General features: G+C 40.5%; 1 protein-coding gene across 2 annotated transcripts; it reads left to right on the top strand.

Annotated features, from left to right (window-relative positions):
* The first annotated feature begins 1,075 nt into the window (after window positions 1-1,075).
* LOC308394412 (vascular endothelial growth factor C-like) lies at window positions 1,076-22,699 on the top strand. 2 transcript variants are annotated; one of them, XM_080878728.1, is made up of 9 exons: window positions 1,076-1,192; window positions 2,066-3,031; window positions 10,467-10,707; window positions 12,464-12,654; window positions 13,671-13,801; window positions 13,922-14,022; window positions 16,075-16,209; window positions 16,576-16,777; window positions 20,053-21,907. In XM_080878728.1, exons 2-9 carry the CDS (start codon window positions 2,930-2,932, stop codon window positions 20,162-20,164), a joined length of 1,215 nt encoding a protein of 404 aa, XP_080734854.1. In that variant the 5' UTR covers window positions 1,076-1,192; window positions 2,066-2,929; the 3' UTR covers window positions 20,165-21,907. The 2 variants fall into 2 exon arrangements, 1 of the variants encoding a protein (XP_080734854.1); XR_013971209.1 differs by lacking the exon at window positions 1,076-1,192 and having other exon boundaries at window positions 1,963-3,031; window positions 13,922-14,018; window positions 20,053-22,699.
* Window positions 22,700-23,574: the final 875 nt, after the last annotated feature.

The raw sequence follows: 23,574 nt of genomic DNA, 5'->3' as shown, positions 1-23,574 counted from the left end.
CATGCATTTTTAACATGTCTGAGCTGGAAACATATTTTCTTGATGGTCTAACCTTTCATGGATCAAGTTTTAAAATGTGACTCTTATGAAGTACTAAGAAAATCTTTGGGCTACAGATTTCTTTGGGCTACATTTGGCCATGACTAAGGGGAATTGACTCAAGACAGTCTGGCTACGGCCATATTGCTCTCTGATGAGGCGAAGGTACCAAAAGTAGCCCAGATTGGGCCAAATATGTCCACTATCTGGGCTGTATTCATAACAAGATTTGCTTGAGGTGTCATTTTGACAGCTCGGTGAATAAAGCCTGTTAAATTACTGTTAGCCTTACTGTGTAGCCTTGTTTATGCTTCATCCACAGCACATACCCGTCTAACTGTTTTAAACTGGTTAGTAGCTTGTGTCACCTGATATTTCTGAAAGAACACCATGCACACCACCACCATCAAATTATACAAATTAATTTTTCCTTCAAATGTCATGTCATTCATGTCTGACGTCACTTTTGCGTAGGTTTATGGGATCTTTGGTTTTGTTGTCAGCCACCGGAGACCTTCTGATCAATTAATAAATGATTCAGTGAGGTCAAATTCCCTTCACAGCCCAAAGAAAACAGACGACACCATTGTAAGCATCTTGGTGAATTTTATATAGCTGGTTATCGCTCTCTTTATAAAAGATTTCTTGGGTGGTGCCACAGAATCATGCTGATAGAGCCCTTCTTCACATATTGATCTCTATTTAGTAATTCTGTGCTCACATGATGAAGAGGGGAAAGCAATGACTGGAATGTGGAGTTTGGTTGAGCAGATTCCGACACATAAAGCAAACTGCATGCAGGCACTTGCCAGCATGTGCCTGCATGCATGCGTGCGCATCTAATCCTTCAAAAGGCTGGCAGTGACTGGCCCAAAAATCGGATGTTTTCTCATTCGAGCGTTTCCCAGACACACCTCTCTTTGCCTCCTCCTCCTGCCTTTTCTCCACTTCTATATACCGTCTGTCTGCCTGACATCCCCATAATTTACTTTATAGTTGTCGGTAAAGGGGGAAAGTGGAAAAAAAGATTTCAGAATATAGAAAAAGATAAAAGCTCCTTCTGCTGTTCCTCTCTCCTTCTTCTCCTCCTCCTCCTCCTCCTGCTGCTCCGTGACACACATGCCCACAGCCTTGGGGCAGTATAGTTAAGGAGGTATGTAAAGTTTGTCTTTTTTTAGGACCTGTAAGGGACAAAACCAGAGGTGGTCAGGAAAAAAAAGTGAAAGCCAGAGTGAAGAAAAGGCAAAGATGGAACCTGAGAGGGGTAAAAAATGTCAGAAAAGGCTGTGAGCTGCAGGTGTGAGAGCTTCATATGTGCCTCTCACACACACAGACTAGTCCTGACAAAGAAATAGTGCTCATGGGGGTGAAGAGAAATCGACAGGAACTGGGGGCAGCTGAGATAAACCAGAGAGAGAGAGGCAGCAAAGGTATTAGGAGCTCATAAAAAGGCACTTAGAGCTGCAGTTAGGAAACTCACATTCATCACTCCCAGGTGAGCGAACATGCGCATTTTTTTCTTCCCCACCAGCAGCTGCTCCCGTTACCAGGAATTACAGAGACAGAATGACAAAAGATGTCACGATAACAACTGTGTGAGAAACAGAAGAGTGATGGGGAATGTGGGAGGATAATCTGATTTTAAAAAGTGACAGTTCAGCGTGTTATGTGTCTGAGAGAATCAAATTATAGAACCCACAGCAGCGGGGGGGAAACAGTCTGTCCAGTGAATTTAAATCTTAAAATAAAGAAGATGATGGCATCTGCTAAGGGAAAATGTGCCAGTGCCCAGGCGCTGCATAGCCTGCAATTTCTGGGCTGGGTGGCGGGGGTCAGTATAATCAGCTGTACAAACCATGTCTCTCAAATCCTTTACCCCGCCCATTAAATACAAGCCATTCTTGTTTGTCTCATTCACTCCAGCAGGACGCCTGCGAACAGGACGCATGTTCACTCTGTTTGGACTGGAACTTAAAACGACTGACTCTTTCCTTTCTTTTTTTTTCTCTTCTATTTTTTTTTTCAGGGCAGGATTTTAAATAAGCCACTTTCTATTGTTTCAACTCCCTTTGATGCTTTTCTAAGGATCACACACCCTGACAGAAAAGTTGGGACTGATTCAGAAAGCAGGAGGGGGGAAATCCAGAGAGACAGACAGACAGAGCTGTGCCCTGAAGCTTTCTGGGGAAGAAAGAGGAGACAGATAAAGAGTCAGAAATAATCTGAGGGAGAGAGAGAGAGAGAGAGAGAGAGAGGAGGGAGGGAAGAGCACAGCTGTTGTGCAAAGACGAGGAAAAAAATACAGATAAAAAAGGCGAGGAGGTACACAAGTGTGAAGGGCGAGGAAAGGAGACTGACAAGGACGACCAAGGCTGGAGAGAGGAAAAAGGGAGATAAATGCGAGAGTCAGCAAACAAAAAAGGGCCAGAGACCGAGGAGTAGGTCCAGGCCAAGGCCAAGAAAGATATAAAGAGGAGACAAAGTGAAGACAAAACTGAGACAAACAGCGACTAACAGACACCTGACATCACGGCCAACGGCAAGAATGGAAGAGCAGCGAGACGACAGGAGAGGCTAGAGAGAGAGAGCGTGCACGAGAACGAGCTGTGGTTTGACACGAGGAAGAGGAGTAGATTTCCTCATCATGATTTATTCAGCTGATTTCCCAAATTTAACCAACCTGTGCCAGAAGAGCAACTTCGTCCCAGGATAGAATGAAGAGAGGAGCTGAGAGATACCTATAAAATCTGCGGAAACCTCTTTCCTTATCCTCCACCTTCCTCTCCTCCTTCCTGGCTTTCTCTTTACATCAAGCTTTAAATCCGCCAACTTCCTCTTCCTCTGTCCTGACATCTCCTCTCCTTCCCCCCCTTCTCTCTATATCCTCACTATGTGGATACCAGCTGTGCTCCTATGGATGCTTAATATCAGCAATTTGTGCTCAGGACAAGACTATACAGACTATTACCAATCTGGAGACATGGGCACACAGGTAAGTATTTACACTTCACACCTCACAACATGATAATTATGTTAGTTTTTCTTACAATCGATTCCATAACGATGAACATTTTAGAGAAAAAGCTGAATGAACAAAGAATTGTAGATGCTTCCATGGATGGCACACAGATGTTATAGAAATAGTATTAAAGAACCATTAACCTATGTGCTTGATACGTAGACACAGACAGCAGATTGCCCAACTGTTGAGATTGTCCTCTGCACCGTCAGCACTGAAACATTATATGTGAGAATACGTTTTGTAAGGATTGCGTTATTTAAGCTGTATTTACTTAGGCAATCTCACAGATGTAATCTTTTTTACACAAGCAACATTTCCAACAATCACAGTGGTTTACACAATGGAGTCATCATAAAATCAATAAAATCCACATGGGGTATATAAACCTAACAACTTCCAGTTGTTCATTTTAAACTTGATTAAGCTTGATAGCATGTCCTTAATAAAAAAAATAAAATAAAAAAAAAACACACAGCTAACCTGATGCCTTCCAACCAACAGTGACTTTTTGGGACATGTAACTTTTGCAGAACTTCAACTAGCTATTGTTGTAGCTGTCTCATATATGTCATCAAATTGTGAATATTAAATCTTCCAGCAATTGTTTTGCTCCTTCATGATGTGTTTTCACACTATAAGCTATTTAACAAAATGCAAGGAGCTCAGTGATGCCTTGCTTTAGCCTGAATTTTGTTATTGTGCAGAGTAGGAACATTACAGATAAGTAATGCAGTGAAAACCAAACATTTTGTCTAAATGGAGTTTGGAATAAGCTTTCAATAATGGCATCATGAGCATAACAATGGCCATTAAAATGTTCAACTGGAAAATAAATACAATTATGTTTTAGGGGAAAAACACAGTGTTCATTCTTGTGGTACACTGGCATACTTCAATAGCATAAAATACATACAGTCAAATGAAAAATAAAGTGCATAAGTGCTTTAAACCCAACATTCACACTAAAAAGGATATAGTGGGGCCACTTGGGGTTCAATATCTTGCCCAAAGATACTTTGACACGCAAGGATGCACACCTGAACCACCGGAGATTAAGCCACTGACCTTCTGAGATGAAAACCCACTCTACCTCTTGAGCCACAGTCATCCCATTAATAATAATTATGTTATGTTTGTCACTATGTCACAATCCTGGGACGTCACAGGAAATTCAACTTGAGCATGGTGGCGGAAGAGTTATGATTTGTGCTTATTTTGCAGACACAGGACCTGGATACCTTCCAGTCATTTAGTCAACCATGTATTCCTCTGTATACCAAAGTATTCTGCAGTTGAATGTGAATCTGTCCAACAGCCAAAGCTTGGTTTTAGTGGTCAAACAAACTGAATCATGTAAGACAGACCTTCCCAAAGTGTGGGGCCCGCCCCCTAAGGGGGGCGCAGAGCCATTGCAGGGGGGGGGGGGGGGGGGGGGGGGGTGGTATGCCGGGGGGGGGGGGGGGGGGGGGGGACAATGCTCGGACACTGCTAGCACCACACAAACGCAAAGCAGGAGATAAAGCATAGCTGAATATGTTTCCAAACCAACTTCATTCTAAGCCAAAGACTAGAAAATATGGTGAAGCATATTTTTCCCTTTGGGTTCACCTGCACAAGTGCCAAGGTAGGTCTCTGCTGCATGATTGGTTTTCCCTTTTACCCTAACTCACAAACACTTGTTGTAATGATTAATTACTCCTGACATTTTGGAGATGTTAGCTCTTTATACAGTAAAGTTACAGTGGGATACAGATAATATGAGGCTGATCCTGCCACAATTTGTTCCCCCTGTCTAAATCACGGACAAACAGTATCCTACAGCTGTTTATGTTTTTAAACCCATTTTGCACAGAGAGGCATTTTTTGAAAAATGTATTGATAGTAATGTTGAATATTATTACACAGGAAAAAAACAACTGCATGTAAAATAATTACACCGTGATGCCTCTGCCTTTCTAAATAGAGGGACAGTAACTTCATGTGTAAAACCTGAAGATAGAAACAAAATACTGTTAATCTGACTATCTGCCATTCTGCAATTCATCTCATGTAAACAATAACGTGGCACAGCGTGATGTTGTGTGACAAACTCTGTATTGCTCGTCCACACGTAAACGCAAAAAGGGAGTTTTAAAAAATCTCAGTTTTCGGTGATTTGGAACGCCGTTTACGTGTGGACGAAACAGCTGCGTTTTCCAAAACACCCGTGTAGGTGTGGACGTAGCGTAAAAGAGTTAGTAGTGTATTTCCTTACTACCTGTAATTTATTGCAGATTACTCATATTTGCTTAATTGTTTACTAAACAAAGGGGGGCCAAGCAAAAAAAGTTTGGGAACCATTGATGTAAGAGGACAATGAGCCCAAATAGAGCAGTGACTATAATAAAATGGCTAAAAATAAATTAAAATAAAATAAAAACAATAAAATGCTTTAGTCCAGTTAAAGTCCAGGCCTCAACCTAAAAAAAATTGTGTGGGAGATGAAGCAAGTAGCGTAAAAACAAATGTCCACAAACCTCAATATATGGGGCACTATAAAGAGAATTCCTCCACAAAAATGCATGTGATTGATAGTCATAGAGAAAACAATTGCTTCCAGTTACTGCTGGCAAAGTTTCTTCTACAAGCTACTGAGGTTCGACTCCACTGAACGGCTACCCTGAGGTACCCCTGAGCAAGGTGCCGTCCCTACACGCTGCTCCCCGGGCGCTGCATTGGTGGCTGCCCACTGCTTCACTGGGTGAATGGGTTAAATGCAGAGGAACTATTTCCCTATGGGGACTAACACGCACACTTTACTTTACTTTACTTTACTGAGTCATGGAATATATTTAGTTTCCCACCAGATTGTATCATGTGAATCAAATTTGGTAGATTTATCAGAACCTAAAGAAAGTGGCATCATTTTTGTATACTATGTAAACAAAAAAAAGTGTAATGCACTTAAGATTAAAGAAAACACCATCTTCTTAGGTGCTTGAATGCAAATGCATACTCCAAAACTAACAGTAGTCAAGTGCAAACAGTTTTTCTTTCAGTGAAAACTTAAAACATGAAGATTCCTCACCATAGAGCTGGCTGCACACAAGATGGTATCATCCGCATAGAAGTGAACATTTGATGTTCCTTTGTAAAATGTTTAGATTGTGTGATATTATCAGATAATTTATATTGTATAACAATATAACTATTATATTTAATTAATAAGTTATATTGTAATATAACTTATTAATGTATAACATTAACAGCTGGGGGCCAAGTATTGATCCCTGTGGGACACCTAAATCCTTCAAAAGCTTAAAACACAAATTATAAGAAACTTTAAGAACCAGTTATAAGAAGAATCCTTGCAGCCTCTAGAAAGCAACTTATTAATAAATCATACAAATAGTATGATCACAGAAACATGGAGTAGATTTCTAAATATAGAGGTTATCATTTGCTTTTCATTACACAAAATTAGAAGATATGCATTTATATAATGCATTTGTTTTACACAACTTTTTTGTTTTGTTTTGTAAAGCAACTGCTTGTTTCTGTGATGTTATTAAGTTATGACTAAAGAAAGAAAAAAACAAAAGTCAGCATGGTTTTGAAAGTTTACCTGACAACAAAGGCTGTTTACGAGCCAGCCAGGAAATGGTTCAGTGTTTGGTTTCCTGCTCTAGGAAAGTAGACCTCATTTAGTGGAAGCTGCTCGGTGCATAAGTGAAAAACTTCAGACTTATCAAAAACATCTATGACAACAATGAGTCATAGTGCTTTTCACGCTTAAGATAGAGGACTTGTTTTTCTTCTGAGCACTTTTTCCATACGTGTATGTATCTTTTTTAAACTCTGTTTAAGTCACAATAACTTCAGACTTAATGTGGTTGTAATACTACTACTACTACTACTACTACTACTACTACTACAGCTACTAACAACAACAGCAATAATAATAAGAGTGAGAAATGAATGGGTGTGTGCACATGTGTGTGTCTATATGCCAGCAATGCCTGATGTTAGACACAATGGATGCAAGATCAGTCAATTATGACTTCACGGTCCCTTAGCGATTACCTCATGTTATGTGATCAACTAACAATGCAAGAGAGGAGGAAGAGCAGGAGAAAAAGGGCAAAATGAGAGAGAAGAGTCTGTCATCTGCTCTGTAATGAGAAGTACAGCGCTAAACAATTCTACAGTAAATATACCACAAACTTTTCTTTCTACTGGTTTTAAATAGCAACCTAGGTTGGTCAAAAGATTAATAGGAAATCAAAAGATCCTTGAATTAATTCCGTACAAACAGGGCAAGTATGTTCTTTTCTGTTCTGCTGAAGTTGATCAACTATATTTTTAGAAATGCACTCAGCTCTATTTTATAGTTTATAAATGTGCAAAATGGCTGTCAGATAGATTTATATCACCTGACAGCTATTTCCATCCAAAACAAAAGTTACACGTGTGGCACAGCTCAGGGGATGACGGAGTGCAAAGGAGACTCATGTGTAAAAACAGCTGTCTACAGGCCTTTAGAGACTGGGGAGAAACACAGACAAACAACTGTCTGAAAGAACATTAAAAAAGTTGCTGGGATTAAAGGTTCTGGGTTCACTGAGGTGGAAACAAGACCAGTGTTGGTTCTTTTAACTTAGGTATCTCAAAAGCAGATATGGTCTAAAAACAGCATCTCTTATTTCCAGTAGTGGCACCATGAAGTTGTCATGGATCATCAAGCTGGAGCTTCGTGTATACAGATTTTTATGCAGTTTTGTTTTTACACTAAATTCAGAATTCCATATTTATAGTAACAGGTGGACATAAAAAACTGCTATGAAGGGGAGGTTAATAATGACAGTAAAGTATGTTGATATTTGTTAAGACGGATGGAGGGAAATGAAAAAGGAGGGGGGAGGCAGACAGAAAGAGATAAATGGAAATAGTGATAACACTGCAGAGATCCAGTTTCTGTTTAGGCAGTGCCAGCTGTGCCAGTCTGCTCTCTCTCAGCCTGGGAAATTAAACAACCCACCCATGTTCCCAGGAAGACTTCAAATGTGACACTCAAAGACCAACTCCCTGCTGACATTTAGTCAGATAATACAGCAGCGTCTATTAGTCCGTTAATCTCTCATCTTTCATCTACTCTATTAAAACAGAAGAGAGTCGTTTATCATGATGGCGGGAAAATCATTAAGGGAATGACTCACAGCTGGAAGGGTTTATAGAGTGATATCTGCTTTAAACTGATTTACTGTATGGATCTCATCCACCACATTGAATAATCTCCATTACGTTTGTCTATTTAAGGAGGCCCAGTGTTGTCCTAGAGTAAACTCCAAAAGCTCTTACATAGGAGGCTTCAATGGAAGCTGACCTGTTATGCTCATTTCCAGCTCTGTCTTTTGTTTTTAGATTATAGTAGAGTAACTCTGGATGATTCATACAGTACTACGCAAAACCATTGAGTCACCCCTCAATTCTTTATATTTTCCTTCTAAGCAGCCAGACTTTCTTGTAGTTTTTTTAAAGTGCCATTGAGCTATAGTTATCCAGGATTTCTGAAGTTCTTTCAAAGTTTTTCTTTGGACATTGGCTGCTTTTTCACTTATTGTCTGTGTACCTGCTAATTTTCAGATGAATGTTTTTTGTTTGTTAAGCCAGTTGAGACTGACCTATGAATCATTCAAGCATAAAAAGGCTCCTAACTGAAGGGATTAAGCAGTGTTTTGTCTGCACATAAAAGACAACTTAGCAAAGAACCACTTTTAAATTGTATCTTTAGGCACTTTATTACCAGCAGCTGTCACAAAAACACAAAACTTGTTCTCATTTTTGTAGCCAAATCTATGAAAAATGCCAAAGATGACACAGTTTGACAGGCATAAAATGGCTCTTTAGCACGATGTGCAATGTCTTGAAACAACTAGGGGAAACTATACAAGTGGAGGAAAAAAGAAGTGCCAGGCTTAAAACCTATCTACAGCAGATGAACCATATCTGAAAGTCATGTCCTTAAGAAATATGAAGGAAAGCAATCAAAGACCTGACACAGGACCTAAGAGATGCATCTGGACCTTCAGTTGATCCATCTTCTGTTCACTGAAGCTTCATCAGAAATAATCTCAGTGGAAGGGTGGCTGTCAAGAAGGCTTAAGGTGGAGAAACAGGGAGGAAAGGCTTAGGTATGCCACATTATACAAGAACTGGAGTGAAAACAGGGGGCAACACATGTGGTGGAGTGATGAATCCAAATGTTAAAGGTTTCATTCAAATCATAACTGATATGTTGGAGGTTAGGAGAGAGGTAGGACGGTGAGTGCCCATCTATAAAACACGGTGGAGCCTCTGTCATGGTTTTGCTGCATTTCAACCACTTGTTTTGGGGACTATCAAAATTGATGGAATCTTGTATGCAAAAAAAGTGCCATCAGATTTAGATCCACCATGCAATACCTTAATTTTTCAGCAAGACAATGAAAAACCCACTCCCAGTGCAGTAAAACCATACCTGGATACATAAAACACACAGTGGAACACTATCAGTTATGGATTGGCCTCCCCAGAGCCCGGACCTCAACACTGTTGAAGCAGTGTGGGATCATGTTGACAGAGAACAGAACAAAAGGCAGAAACATCCAAAGAAGAGCTTTGGATGTCTTTCAAGAAGCCAGGAGAACTATTCCTGAAGACTACTTATAGAAATTAGAAGAGTGTGCCTTTATTATTCAACACACTCTGAACTCTCTTAAGTTCAGACTGTGTTGAAGAATAAAGGTGGTCATACTAAATATTGACTTTCAAGCTTGTTAGAATTGCACAAACTCTGTTGTTATTTCAATAAATCGCTGCACCTATTTCCCAATTTCCTAGCAAAATACAAAGAAATGAAGGTGACTCAAGACTTTTACATAGTGCTATATATACTGTGTATTTATTTGTAGACTTATGTATACCCTATGTGTATTCTCAAATTAAGTTTTCCTGCTTTGGATTTTTTTTCTTTTTTTTTTTGTCATTAAAAAATAGCAGTGTGTGCAGGTGAAGAGAGGACATGCATGCTCTTAACTAACAGTAGCCAAAAACAACATGTTACAACACATTGGCAGCTGAGGTATTCACTGTTTACCCAGAACAAACCAGCAAACTCCATGCTGTAAATTCCACTGTATCAAACCATTTTTCACCAAAAATACACAACTAAATCGTTCTGAAGCCAAACTATAAAAAGAGTGTTTTTAAATAATTTCTATTTTATTACACAACCAAAACACCCTCTTAGCTGCAAGATTTGTGACGTTTGTTTATCATCTTTTAGGTTCATTTTCTGTCTACATAACTCTTTTTACTCTTTGTGCTGACTACATATGTAAAAAGTATAATTTCTCTATTCTTCTTTCCCCCCCATGCTCTGTTCCAGTCAAATGACCAGCTCAGTTTGGAGACAATAAAAAGTGTGGATGACCTTCTACAGTTCCTATACCCTGAATACAGTGTGATTCAGCAGTGCCTAAAGAAGAGGTCATGGCACAGCTCTTCATCCCCCTCTTCATCATCTTTATCCACATCTTCAATGAGCCCTTTACTCAACGCTAACAATCAGGACATGTGGGTTCCGATGAGGGAGGAGGCTCTTTACAAAGTTGATGACACTTGGCGAGGTAAACACTGATGGCTTGCACAGAGGTAGTCTGTTTATTATTATTTCTTCAGAATCATTAGATTTGTGGAAGTCAAGACAGTGTTATTGCTGCTAATGTCAGCCTTTCAATCACAGCAGTCTGAAATACTTGAACAGACTGGCAAAGTGGAAAAAATGTAGCAGTGACATAACCACACAATTGTGTTTTTTAAGGACTAACAGATGGATTTCATTGTACTGGAGACAGAAAAAGTAGCTGGTATTGCAGAGAATGAGCATTTCCTCTCCCTAAAACCTCTAATAAACAGAAAAACGAAGAAAGGGGGAAACAAACAGAATCTACCTATAAATTACCAGCATACAATGGAAATTACTGTTGTGTTCACTGAGCAGCTGTATGTCAAAAATGTGCTTCTGCAGAAACAAATTGTGGCGAGAATTATCCCAAATGTGGTTTCTGAATCCTCAGGTGGGTGTTTATACACTCATGTGGAAAAATATGTGAACAACAACACGGTAAATATTTCACTATCTCAAAAAAAAAAAAAACCCACATGCAGAAGCAGTATGTAAAACCCTGAATACACCCTTACCGCTTCCATAAGAATTAAAAGGGGAAGTAGCAGCCAGGCACTGCTAATCAAGTGCACATGATTAACTGATCATCAGCAAGTGTGACCACCTCTAGAGAAAAGCTGAAATTTTGGAAGTTTGCTTATCTGCCGCATTCAGGTGTGTGTTCACACAATGCCAGGGAAGAAAGACATCAGCAATGATCTTTAGAGAGGCAATTGTTGCTACCCATCAGTCTGGAAAGGGATGCAAAGCCATTTCCAAACAATTTACAGTGAGAAAGATTACTCACCAGTGGAAAACATTCAAGACAGCCTCCACTCATCCAAAGAATTGATGCCTCAAGGTCAGACCATGCAATGCCTAGAGTGAAAAAAACACACCTCAGACTCTACAGGTCTCAGTTAGCATGTTCAATATTAAAGATAACGGCAGTACAATTATGTATGATGTGTTTGAAACTGTTTTAAGGAGAAGGCCTCTTCTCTCTGAAAAAACATGGCAGCATGGCTTAGGTTTGCAAAGTTGCATCTGAACAAATCAGAAGACTTCTGTGCTTTGGACAGACAAGACCAAAGTGATAGACAGAAAACCCAGCATATCAGCACAAACACCTCATACTGACTGTCAAGAACGGAGGTGGAGGTGTGATGGTTTAGGCTTGTTTTGCAGCCAAAGGACCTCGCACCCTGCAGTCACTGAGTCAACCATCAACTCCTCTGTAAAGTGTTCTAGAGTCAAATGTGAAGCCATTGTCCCACACCTAAAGCTTGGCCCAAACCAGATGATGTAAGGGGCAGTGATCCCCAAGCATAGCAGCAAGTCAACAACAGAATGACAGAGAAAGAAAATAATCAAGGCGTTGTAACGACCCAGTTAAAGTCCAGACCTCAGCTCCACTGAAATGCTGTGCTGGGAACTTAAGAGAGCTGAATTCCCGCAAACCTCAATGAAATGTAGCACCACTGTAAAGAAGCGTGGGTCCAAATTCCTCCATAATGATGTAACCGACTAATAAAGCCATACAGAATACCGTTGCTTGAAGTGAATGTTGCTAAAGGTGGATCTTTAAGCTATAAGCATCTCAGATTGTGTTTAAGTAATTTTAGAATTAAACTGAAGGTGTGGTTCAAAGATGTCTGGTGTGGCCTTCACAGAGGGGTGCAGTTCCTGTTGTCATGCATTGTTGGCTGTATTTTCAGTCATCCTGGAGGAGATCCAACGAACCTCGTGCCAGCCCAGAGAGGTGTGCATTGAAGTCGCTAAAGAATACCCAGAATCCACCAGTCAATTCTACCTCCCTCATTGTGTGGCACTGCATCGTTGCAGTGGATGCTGCAACAACGAAGCTTTTTACTGCACAAATACAAGTTACGCTCTTGTGAACAAGACGGTAAGCCATGCAAAGTCTCTATTTTACCTCCTTGTATCTAACATCTTGTTATGGTTGCCCTGAGAGGCCAAACAGACTGCAACTTAAGAAAACACCAGCAATAAGAAAAATGCTGCAAAAGCACACAAAACATAATGGAAATAGGAAAAACGACAACAGAAAAATAGGAAAAAACAAAACAGAAATAGGGAAAAACAACAAGGGAAATAGGAAAAAATATAAGGGAAGTGTTTCTGGGGGGACAATAACCATTGACGGACCAGTTCCAGGAACCCAAAACATGGTAGGCGTGTTTTATCATGATTCATATAATACTGATGACAGATTTTTGGGTTAATGGTTAGGTTAACACACTTACCTCTCATCTTTTCTTTCCTCACAAAACCGATAAATCCTCCACTTTTTTAAGTGTCTCCCAGCACAATACTTAACATATTTTGGTTCCTACAACTGGTCCGTCGGGTTATTGTCTCCCCAGAAACACTTCCTTTGTACTTTTGGAAATCAGCTTTTTTTTCCTATTTCTGTTTTAGTTTTTCCTATTTCCGTTGTCATTTTTCCTATTTTGTGTTTTGTGTGCTTTTGCAGCGTTTTTCTTATTGCTGGTGTTTTCTTAAGTTGCAGGCCGTTTGGCCTCTCAGGGCCACCGTATCTTGTACACTCTTCAGCGCTTGAATTATTTAACACTCTGCTCCAGATTTTATGCTCTTGCGCCACAAACTGCATCAGGAAAGAGGACAGAAACCAATCTGCCCATTTATGTAACCAGCTTGTCTGTATCACAACACACCCTTCTCCAGTGGGACAGCCTTTGGCTGCAAATGGACATGATGTTAAGACAATATACACAGTTGAGTCACGCACAGTTGCACAATCTTACAACAATTACATCAGCATCTAAACATCAGCAGTACTGCAGCAGAAGAACAGGAAAGAAAAGAACAAACACTAATTCCTTCCACAATGCAGATTTTTATGCACACATGCACGTCTAACTTTCTTCTTCCCACTCCTAGCTGATGGAACGATCCCAGTCCAGGTTGGATTACACTGCTGTCACGGTAACCTTCATCAACCACACTTCATGCGATTGCCTCCCCAAGCGGCCACTCCGCTCCATCATCAGACGAGCAGCAACAGATCGCCTGTGAGTTGGAGTGATAGGTGAAGAGTGACGTGTGGGTGCCTTTACAGCCATTCATGACTCACTCTTTTGTGTATCCATGCATTTATAATATAGCGTGAGTGCGTGTCTGTGTTTTGATAGGTGCTCTCCTCCTGAACGTGCCTGTGCCTCGGGCTTATGGGATCCAGCAAACTGTGTGTGCGTCTCTGCAGACACGATAAACTACCCTGAGAGAGAGGCAGGTAAGCATGCATGAGTCATGTTGGTCAAATTAGTCATTTTCTACTCATGCTGATGCATATTCAGTCTAGTCCATCAGTGGTTCTCAAGCATGTGGTTGACACCCACTATAGACAAAACTGACAATTACAGTTTTTCCACTGATGTGGCGCAGATGGCCAATCTAGAACTAGCTCCACCCTTTTGCACTGAAAAAAGACTAGCACCAGAGCCAAGGAGACCACTACCCCAACTTCTCCTAATGACGCAACATAATAATTGGTTCTGAATCCTCTTGAGCCCCTGGTACTCAAAAGGCACCAACACAGAATGGGATCTGCATTGGTACCAGAACTACAATGGTGGAAAAAGAGTCATAGAAGAGTAAACTTTTTGGCAAATGAAACCAAAGTGGTAAATCCAGTGAACAAGGCTGACTTATGTTCCAAATAAAGCCTTTAAATGAGGATGTCAAAGTTTGAGCGTCATTTTGATGACATGAAAAACAGAGATTAATTCATGGGTCAAAATCTCACTGCAGAGTTTGATATTTTTGTCTGACCCACCCTTTCTGCAGTACGGACTACGGAGCCCCGCAGGGGACATGGGAGGAAAAAAAATTAAGACGGACTTTTGCGAGATCTCGCAAAACTTTTGTGAGATCTCGCAAAACAAACTCGGGATCTCGCAAAACTTTTGTGAGATCTCGCAAAAGTTTTAGCCGCATTCTTCCCGTTAGCTCGAAGCTAACGGGAGGTCTAGACCTACTACAGCCGGGAGGAACACTGCTTTCCCGGCACATCGTGCCTCGACCTCCCGGTTGGCTTCGAGCCGGCGTCCGAAGAATGCGGCTAGTTTTGCGAGATCTCGCAAAAGTTTTGCGAGATCCCGAGTTTCTTTTGCGAGATCTCGCAAAAGTTTTGCGAGATCCCGAGATAGTTTTGCGAGATCTCGCAAAAGTCCGTCTCAATTTTTTTTCTCCCATGTCCCCTGTGGGGCTCCGTAATGGACAGCACGGACACTCCAACGTGTTAGAAATAGTGTTGTTTTTTTAAACTCAGGCATGTCCTTTAAACAAGACATGTCCTTTTAATTGGGTCACGGCTCTGAAGTGGAATGCACAATAGTACAAAAAACTTCCACTGAGCACGTTTTGGGATGTGAACCAAAAAAAAAAACTGAGTAACAACACCCAGATGATGATGATGATGGTGATGATGATGGCGTTTGGGTGGCAAATCTTTCCCTGAGGTACTGCCTATTCATTTGTAGCAGGAATGTTTTTGTGCCGTTTTACTTGTACAATCATGTAGTGAACTACAGTTCCTACCACTCTTTTTTACATTAAAGTAACCTCTCTTGACATATATTATTGTTTATCATTTTCATAGCTGTTCATCTGATCTATACTGAGAGGTCCGTCTTTGAACTATTGTTTCCACAGGCAACATTAGTATAAGTGTAAACCAAAAACTATTCTCTTCTTTGGATTTACCACAGGTATGTGTCCTAAGAAAAGAAAATGCCAGTCTCTCTGCAACTTAACCACAGTTCCTGTAGCTGCCTGCCAAACTGACGGCCATGAAAGCACTAAACTTTGGGAGGCTGCAAACATAATACTATCATGCTAACAGGCTGATGTTTAGCTGACATATCATGAAGTCAAATCTTAGTTCAAGGTACAGCTGCAGGGAATCTTTTGTACTGGACAGATTAAAATGTTGACCTGAATGTAATCAGGAGGCCATCAAAGGCATTAGATTTCATCCTCTGGGGAACTTGAACATCTAACCCTAACCCATATTTCATGACAATCCATCAAATGTCTGTATAGATGAGCTAGTTTTAGTTGCTCCCTTATTCGTAAGGGATCGCCACAGTGGGCAGTGCCAAACACCGGATGGCCTTCCTGAAACAACATTAAAGGAATCTGTTTCTCTTCCTGGGAAAATGCCAACCTCACAGTTACAGTGTTTCATCCTCTGGGGATCATGACTCTGCACAATATTTCATAAATCTGAAAAAGAAAAAAAACCCTGACAGAATACAATTTTTCACTTTTTTATGTTTTCCAGAAGTGCTGGACTCTGGCCTTCTGGCTCTCTGTGGGCCCAATCGGGTTCTGGAAGAGTCCACATGTGAATGCATCTGTCAAAATGGACTCACTGAAGCCAGCTGTGATCCAGGCTGGAAACTGGACCACAACACTTGTAAGCAAGGGTTTCATTTATTGTATTTAAATATGTTTTGGCTGCGTTGTGCAAAATGGTAATGTGCAGCTCTTGAGAATTAAGTTTTCCTCAAGCCTTTGGATTCACTGTGAGCAGTTTACAATAAATGCGCCATGAAGCCATCACTCTGACAGTAAATGAGCAAGCTCGAGAGACAAAAATACACAGATACAGGGAAGTTTGGGGAAGATAGCTTCATGCAAATGTCTTACAAGTAGAAACACGACCATCAAATACTTAGCCCGACAGTGCTGTCAGGCATGTGTGACACAATATATGATAAAGTTTCATTTTGATTCATAAAATCCTTCTCCCTCTTCGGTTTTCTCGGTGATCTTCTCTCAGGTGAATGCCAGTGCGAAGGTCAGGGCGAGGGGAAGTCATGCCCTGCTGGCCAGAGGTGGGATGATGATCTCTGCGGCTGTGTGTGCGCTGCAGAATGTCCCGGACATCAGCCTCTGAACCCAGATACTTGTCTGTGTCAGTGCAGAGAGAGTCATGAGTCGTGCATGCGGCAGGGCAAGAAGTTCAACCCAAACACCTGCAGGTAGGTGTAAAAAGCAGTCAGAAGTCCACTCCTGCTACTGGCTTTGAGCCAAAGTGGCTGTTTGGTTTGTTCATCTCAGGTATCCACACTGTGGGCGTCTGCCAACTAAACTCAAGAGAACCTTATCTGATCAAAGAAAATATTTAACCACAGACAAATTTAATTAAAGACATTAATTAGGTTTTTAATTATATCTGTTAATAGTTGATTGTTGTATTTAAAAAACCTGAATCCACCACTAATCACAGATGTCTTACACCTCCACTGGCATCAGACTACTTTCTGTTCTGTCACTGTCTCTATGTGACATAAAATACCCTCCTCTTGGTTTAAAATCACAATCCAACATGCAACCACCAATAAAGTGTACTTACGCACACTAAAAGCAGTATCCAAGTCTGGTTGCTATGCATGTGTCATCCAAACAATTCACTGGAATTAGTAATCCCTCTTCTTAGTTCCAATGTAAAAAGAAAAATCCCCAACTAAACACTTCCTCTGTATTATGTAAATGCACTGACTGACACATGTGGCTAAGAACACAAATCTCTGAAAGAGATTTAAAGGACACAAACATAAAACAATGAGGTGGGTTAAATAAACCAATCTGAGCCTTTAATGCCTGCTCCAAAAAAACAGAAATACACAAAGTTCAGTAAACTGGTTTAATCAATCTGATTGTTGTGTCAAAGTTGTTCCTGGATGCTGGTCCAGGATCAACATCAAAAGTGACCAGTCACAATATAGTTATGTTGTAGTTTTTAAACGTGGAAACGCTGTAACACCGCACACCAAATCGTAATCCTAACCCCATAACCCTAACCTAACCCTGTGGACTTTTTTCCAAGTTGCAAAACTATAACATGGCTGGTACATAACCAACACGAGGATATCAGACAGACCACACACACAGGGTTGATTAGTTACAGGTGAAAACAGCTGAACACAGGTGACAATAATAAAAGGAGGGAAAACAAATACTTGAAACACACAAAGAAGCCAACACACAGACAAAACAGAGAAGGACAAAGAAGTGAGGACAAAGGGGACAGTAACAAAGTGAACAGTATCAGCTAAATCCAAGCAGGGATCAGAAATCAAATTTAACCAGGAAATGGAGACCATGACAATATGTTTGTGCCAATGGAAATCATTTATCATTTATTCAAACCACAGCAGGAGGTGATCTCTTGGAGAGTGATTACAACAATCACTGAAAACATACAACTTGGCACTAACGACTGGTAAACTGGCTCAGTGTTTTAGAATTGCGGATATGGGAGTTTTATTTTGGAAAGAGTTTGCACACGGTGTAGATTTTCACTGTTGTGCTGCAATCTGAGTACAATATGTACACAGCCACTTCCATACTTGCTCCCTCAAACAGTGGCTTACACTGCGGGAGCTACTCCTGCACGTGATGCTTCCAATGGCTGGTGACCCACTGGGGTGCCATCACCCATGGAAAGAGTGAGAGCATTAAGAGAAACAACTCTCGATGGAGACGTCAAACATTCCACACAAACATCTCCCTCCATTTTCTTTTGCTCACATGTTTCCATGTGACCTTTTATGGACTTGAGGCATTCTAAATATTTGCGTGTGTTTTGCGTGCATGCCTCGGTTCCCACAGTTAGCATGCAAGGGATCAACCTTCCCCTGACCCGAGAGGCCTGCAGAGAGACAGAGAAGGAGACTGGGTGAACTTGATGACAGTGAGCAGAGCAACCATCAGAGCAGACAGAGACCAGCTCAGAGACAGATGGAGTGACAGGCACAAAGAAAACACAACCGCAGACCTCGGCTTTTACATTAGTGGCCTTCCATGTGGTAAAGTTCACGGATTTACGTGCAAGTGACCTTTAATGCCAGTTTTCTACATTTTCTGAGCTTAGGGGGGCTGAAATAAATTCACTCTTTGTGGAAAATTGTAGCCTCCATTTTAGCCACCTTTTGTCTATTCAGTCATTATTACTCATTTTTTTTAATCTAAAATGATATGAAAGCATAAAATATCTATTCATCCATCCTGTTTATCTGGGTCCGGAACATGGGGGCAGCATAAGCAGAGACACCCATGACCTCCCTCAGCCTCCAGCTTTTCCGGGGAGGACACCAAGGCATTCCCAAGTCAGCCAAGAGATGTAATCTCCCCAGTGTATCCTGGTTCTGCCCCAGGGCCTCCTCTCAGGGGGCCATGCCCTGAATACCTCATTTAGGAGTTGCCTAGGAACTTAAAATTAAATTTAAAAAATTGTCTCTTCCTAGTTAAGTACACAGTAAATGTCTCCTGCAGAATCTCTAAAGTGTTTGCACACAAGTCAAATTAATTCAGATGCGCAAATAAAAACTAGAAGTTAAATTAACCAATCCTTAAGCTGCATTTAAGTTTTGGAATTTATTTTGCTGACATTTGCATTTTTTATGTTTGACAAAGGATAAGTAGTCATTTAGAACGGACTTTACAGGCATAGTTCACAAATAGCAAACTAATTCCACTTTTTTTTTGTAGTTTTTCTTTTCTTGCTCACTTTCTCACTTTCTTACTTACTTTTTTACTTAACCTTTAATGCCTAGTTTATCCTATTTCACATATGGGATTTTGAGACTTTACATCATTTTTCATCCCAGTATGTGGCACATCTTAAGCAATAACTTGCAGGAAAAACATGTCAGATGTAAATATAACAGAAATTAAAACTTAAACATACATACATAAATATTTTATTTAAAACATTTGCTATAAGGTCCAACAGACCCTCCATTTACCAAAAAGAAAAAAATAATTTTCTGGTAATTTCTTCATAGTTTGGGCTTTAAAAGGTTAAGTCTGATTTAACATCTGGTCGCAGGAGGTGGCTCACAAAGGACCGTACACCTACTGTGATTTTGAAGTGAGAGTTTTCAATCCCCCCCCCCCCCCCCCTTCCCCCCGGAAAAGTACTCCCTCTTTTTTTCCTCACACACAGAGTCCTTTGATGCAAACAAAACTTGGATGAAGGTTTGCCCAAAAGGGATATGATGATCTGAATAATCAATAGTAAGCATGCCAAGACAAAAATAATCTCCTTTGTATTTCTCTTCTGTTCCTATCTTCCCACTCTCAACCTCACCCTTCTCAAAAATCTTTTTCTGGATGTTCTCATTTCATTTCCCCCTTTGTCTTCTTTTCCTGCTTTCATTTCTTTTCTTTATCTTATTTTCCTTTTCTATTATTTTTTACACTACCTCTTGATCCCCTCTGTTTCTCTTGATCTGTCCCTTCCTGTCTCTAGTTGTTACAGGTTGCCATGCAGAAACCCCAGACGCATGTGCCAGGATGGATTTTACTACAGCCGCCTAGTGTGTCAATGTATCCCCAACCACCTGAGGTCTGAGTGGAATTAAGAAACCAAAGGCAGGAGCAGGACTGCATACCTCCCATTTATTGGGCTGTTTAGTCTGGAAACAAAAGGTCAGAAAGGTGAGAATGTCTCTAGTCAAAAGGGCAGGAAGTGGACCTACATATTTACATGTGATGACTTACAACAGACTGCAAGTACCACTGCAAGAAGCAGTGTTGCTTCTCTATCAACAAAAGGAGGATTAGAGCGCTTCCCTGATCAAAAAGACCAAAGCAGCCGGCCACACAGAGTGAAAAGCAGTCAAAAGGAGCCCAATGTGGAGAGGCATCTGACTCTCTGGGACTGTTGTCTTCTTAACATTGTTTAGAACATGATCCCAGCTGGAAACAACCGATTAAACCCAGAGACTAGCTAAAAGTACAACAGTGAACATGGACCAATCAGACTGAGCCAGCATTCATCCTTGCGACGTGTTCGAGCAAGAAATCCAGCCACCAACCTACAGTAGAGGCACCGCTCACACTTGCGTGAAATGGAAAGTGGAATAAGATAATAACAGAGTAGACTCTGTGCTTTTTGAAAAAATAAAAAAAGCTTCAGCCAACTTCAAACTTTGGCATCCCTGAGAGACGAGATACTTGAGGGGCTGAGGGAAATACTTGGGATGCGACTGAACGGTCCCTGGGGCCTTATAGTCATACTTTACTTTGAAGAAAGGGTTTTGTTTTTTTTAATTAGACTGATGATAAAACTGTATTTTATATGAAAAAAAGCTCTAGTGCTGTTTCAGTAGAGGTTACATACCAGACCCTGTTAAATCAAATGATAACTGAAACACTCCCAACTGTTATTATATTTACCAGTTAATACTTGCCTCTACTGCAGCGCTGCTTTTTGAAGATTTCTCTCATGCATGGTTGAATCCAGTCGTGACTGAAGTTAACATTTGGGTACAGTTCTGGGTGTTCTACTAATTTAACTTCACATGCTCCAAATAATGTTATTTGTACATATTTAAATTTTGTCATATTTAAAAAAGTGATTTGTAACATTCTGTATTTAAGTCACTCATAACTAAATATTGTTGTAGAACAAAACAATTTACATGTCTTTTTACTTTTTTCTACCCTGCAAAATATTCTTTCTAATAGGTTATTTTGACACATAGAATGCTCTTTTAAAAACAACATATATTTATTGCATTGTGGTAATTATTGCAGTTTTGAGCTATATAGATATAGAGAACTTTATCATGCTTTAATATTTAAAAGTAGTTCTGAAGTAGAGATTTAAAGCCCTGTCTGTCTAATATGTCTGTGCTGTAGATGTGCTAATTTAATCATTTTTTTGGTTTGCTTTTAAATTAAAACAAATTTTTCTAAAGCCAAGGAAATACAGTAGGTATAATATGTATTTTATTGCACAATGTTCTGCTACATTGCTTTCCATTTTCTGCATCTAAATATACATAAATATAATACATATATACTATAATAATTGACAAAATGAGTTGGAAGATTGTTACTGGTGCCTTTAAAAGCCATAATGCATGAAAAATGCATTATTTAGTTACACAGACACCTGTGGGGGAAATTTGACTATTTATGTGGTCTCTCATTTCTTCTTCTCCCTCCTCTTCAGCCTTCTCACTCTTACTATGTCTGGGTTAAAGACAACAAACAGTATTAAGTCATGGAAAACAAAGATATCGGCTTTCTGTCTGGCCTTCGTGACCGTCAGCCTCTTAAATGGGCTCAGGACTTGTGTGTCTGATTTCTCCATCTGTCTACATTATTATCTGATTGCGGTGATTAACAGTAGTTACTAACATTAAACACAGAAAGCCTCAGCTACATAAATGCAGGAATTTGTACAGTTTTCACAATTTTGAAAACTGGAAACCATGGACATCACTATCTAGTCCGTCTAGATATCTCTGACATGACCAATTCAATTCAATACATTTCACTTCATTTGAATTCAATTCAGTTTATTCAATGGCAAATCACAACATCAGTGGTCTAAAGGCACTTTGTACTATAAGGTAAAGACCCCACAATAATACAAAGAAAAACAACCCTCAACAGTCATATGACCTCTTATGAGGACTGCTTTGGCGACAGTGGGAAGGAAAAACTCCCTTGTAACATGAAGGAACCTCTGGCGGAACCAGACTCAGGGAGGGCGGCCATCAGCAATGAGTTGGGGAAAGACAGGACAAAGACATGCTGTGGAAGACAGCCAGAGATTAATAATAACTAATGACTAATTGCAGAGTGGTGTATAAACACATAGTGAACGAAAAGAAAAAAGTGAGTGAGGAAGAAACACTTAGTGCATCATGTGAAGCTCCCAGCAGTCTAGACCTACTACAGCACAACTAAGAGACTATTCAGGGTCACCTGATGCAGCTTCATTTTTCTTTTGTCCATCTGTTATCAAAGTTTATGAATGCTTTGACTCTTATGAACTCTTCTCTTCAGAGCTGGGTTGGATGATAACATGCCTACCTCCTTAATGCATTTTTTCTTTGATCATCACTGCCATAGTCTTTACTGGTAACATATATACCCTTAATCAAGGCTTTATTGCCCACTGACCCGCAGTGGAATAGAACACCCCCCCCCCCCCCCCCCCCCGACTTACACACACAACATACCCTTAATGGTCCCATAATCTCGCAGATAGATTTTTGGTTTTGCATTGAGAGTCCTTTTGAATCCAAATTCCAACGCTGGGAGTCTTCTTGAGATGTTTGACTCCTTAATTGGCAAATTGCCACTTTATTAGGAGCAACTATCCAACTACTTGTTAACACAAACCTCTAAGTGGCCAGTCACAACAACTGAAAGCCATGTCGATGGTCAAGATGCCTGCTGAAAGATGAAAGGTGATTTAAAGGACAATGTGGCACTGTTGTTGGTGCCAGGCTGTTGTTGATGTAACGGTTATAGGCAATATTGTCTTGATACACTTTGAGACCCTGATTATTGCTGCTGACCATGTCCGTTCCTTTATGACCACAGTGTACCAATCTTCTGATGGCTGCTTATAAAAGGATAACACATCATGTTGTCATTATCATCTCAAACTGGTTTCGTGAACATGACATTGAGTTCACTGTATCCCTACAGTTAGTAGTTACCAACAGAGCACCTCTGAGGAGTAGTAGAACAGGTGATTTACATCATGGATGTATTGTGTAACTCCATCATGTCAATATGGACCAAAACCTTTGAGGAATGTTTCCAGCTTGTTGAATATGTGCCATGAAGAATTAGGACAAATCCGAAGGCAGAAGTTCAACCCACTACTAGAAGGTTGTTGGCCCTGCGACAGACTGGCGACCTGTCCAGGGTGTACCCCGCCTCTCGCCCTATGACAGCTGGGATAGACTCCAGCGCCCCCCGCAACCCTGAAAAGGATAAGCGGAAGCGAATGGATGTATATAAT

Source organism: Rhamphochromis sp. 'chilingali' (genome assembly GCF_963969265.1).
Source record: "Rhamphochromis sp. 'chilingali' genome assembly, chromosome: 3".
Taxonomy (NCBI): Eukaryota; Metazoa; Chordata; class Actinopteri; order Cichliformes; family Cichlidae; genus Rhamphochromis; species Rhamphochromis sp. 'chilingali'.
This window is presented reverse-complemented; position numbering and strand designations above follow the sequence as displayed.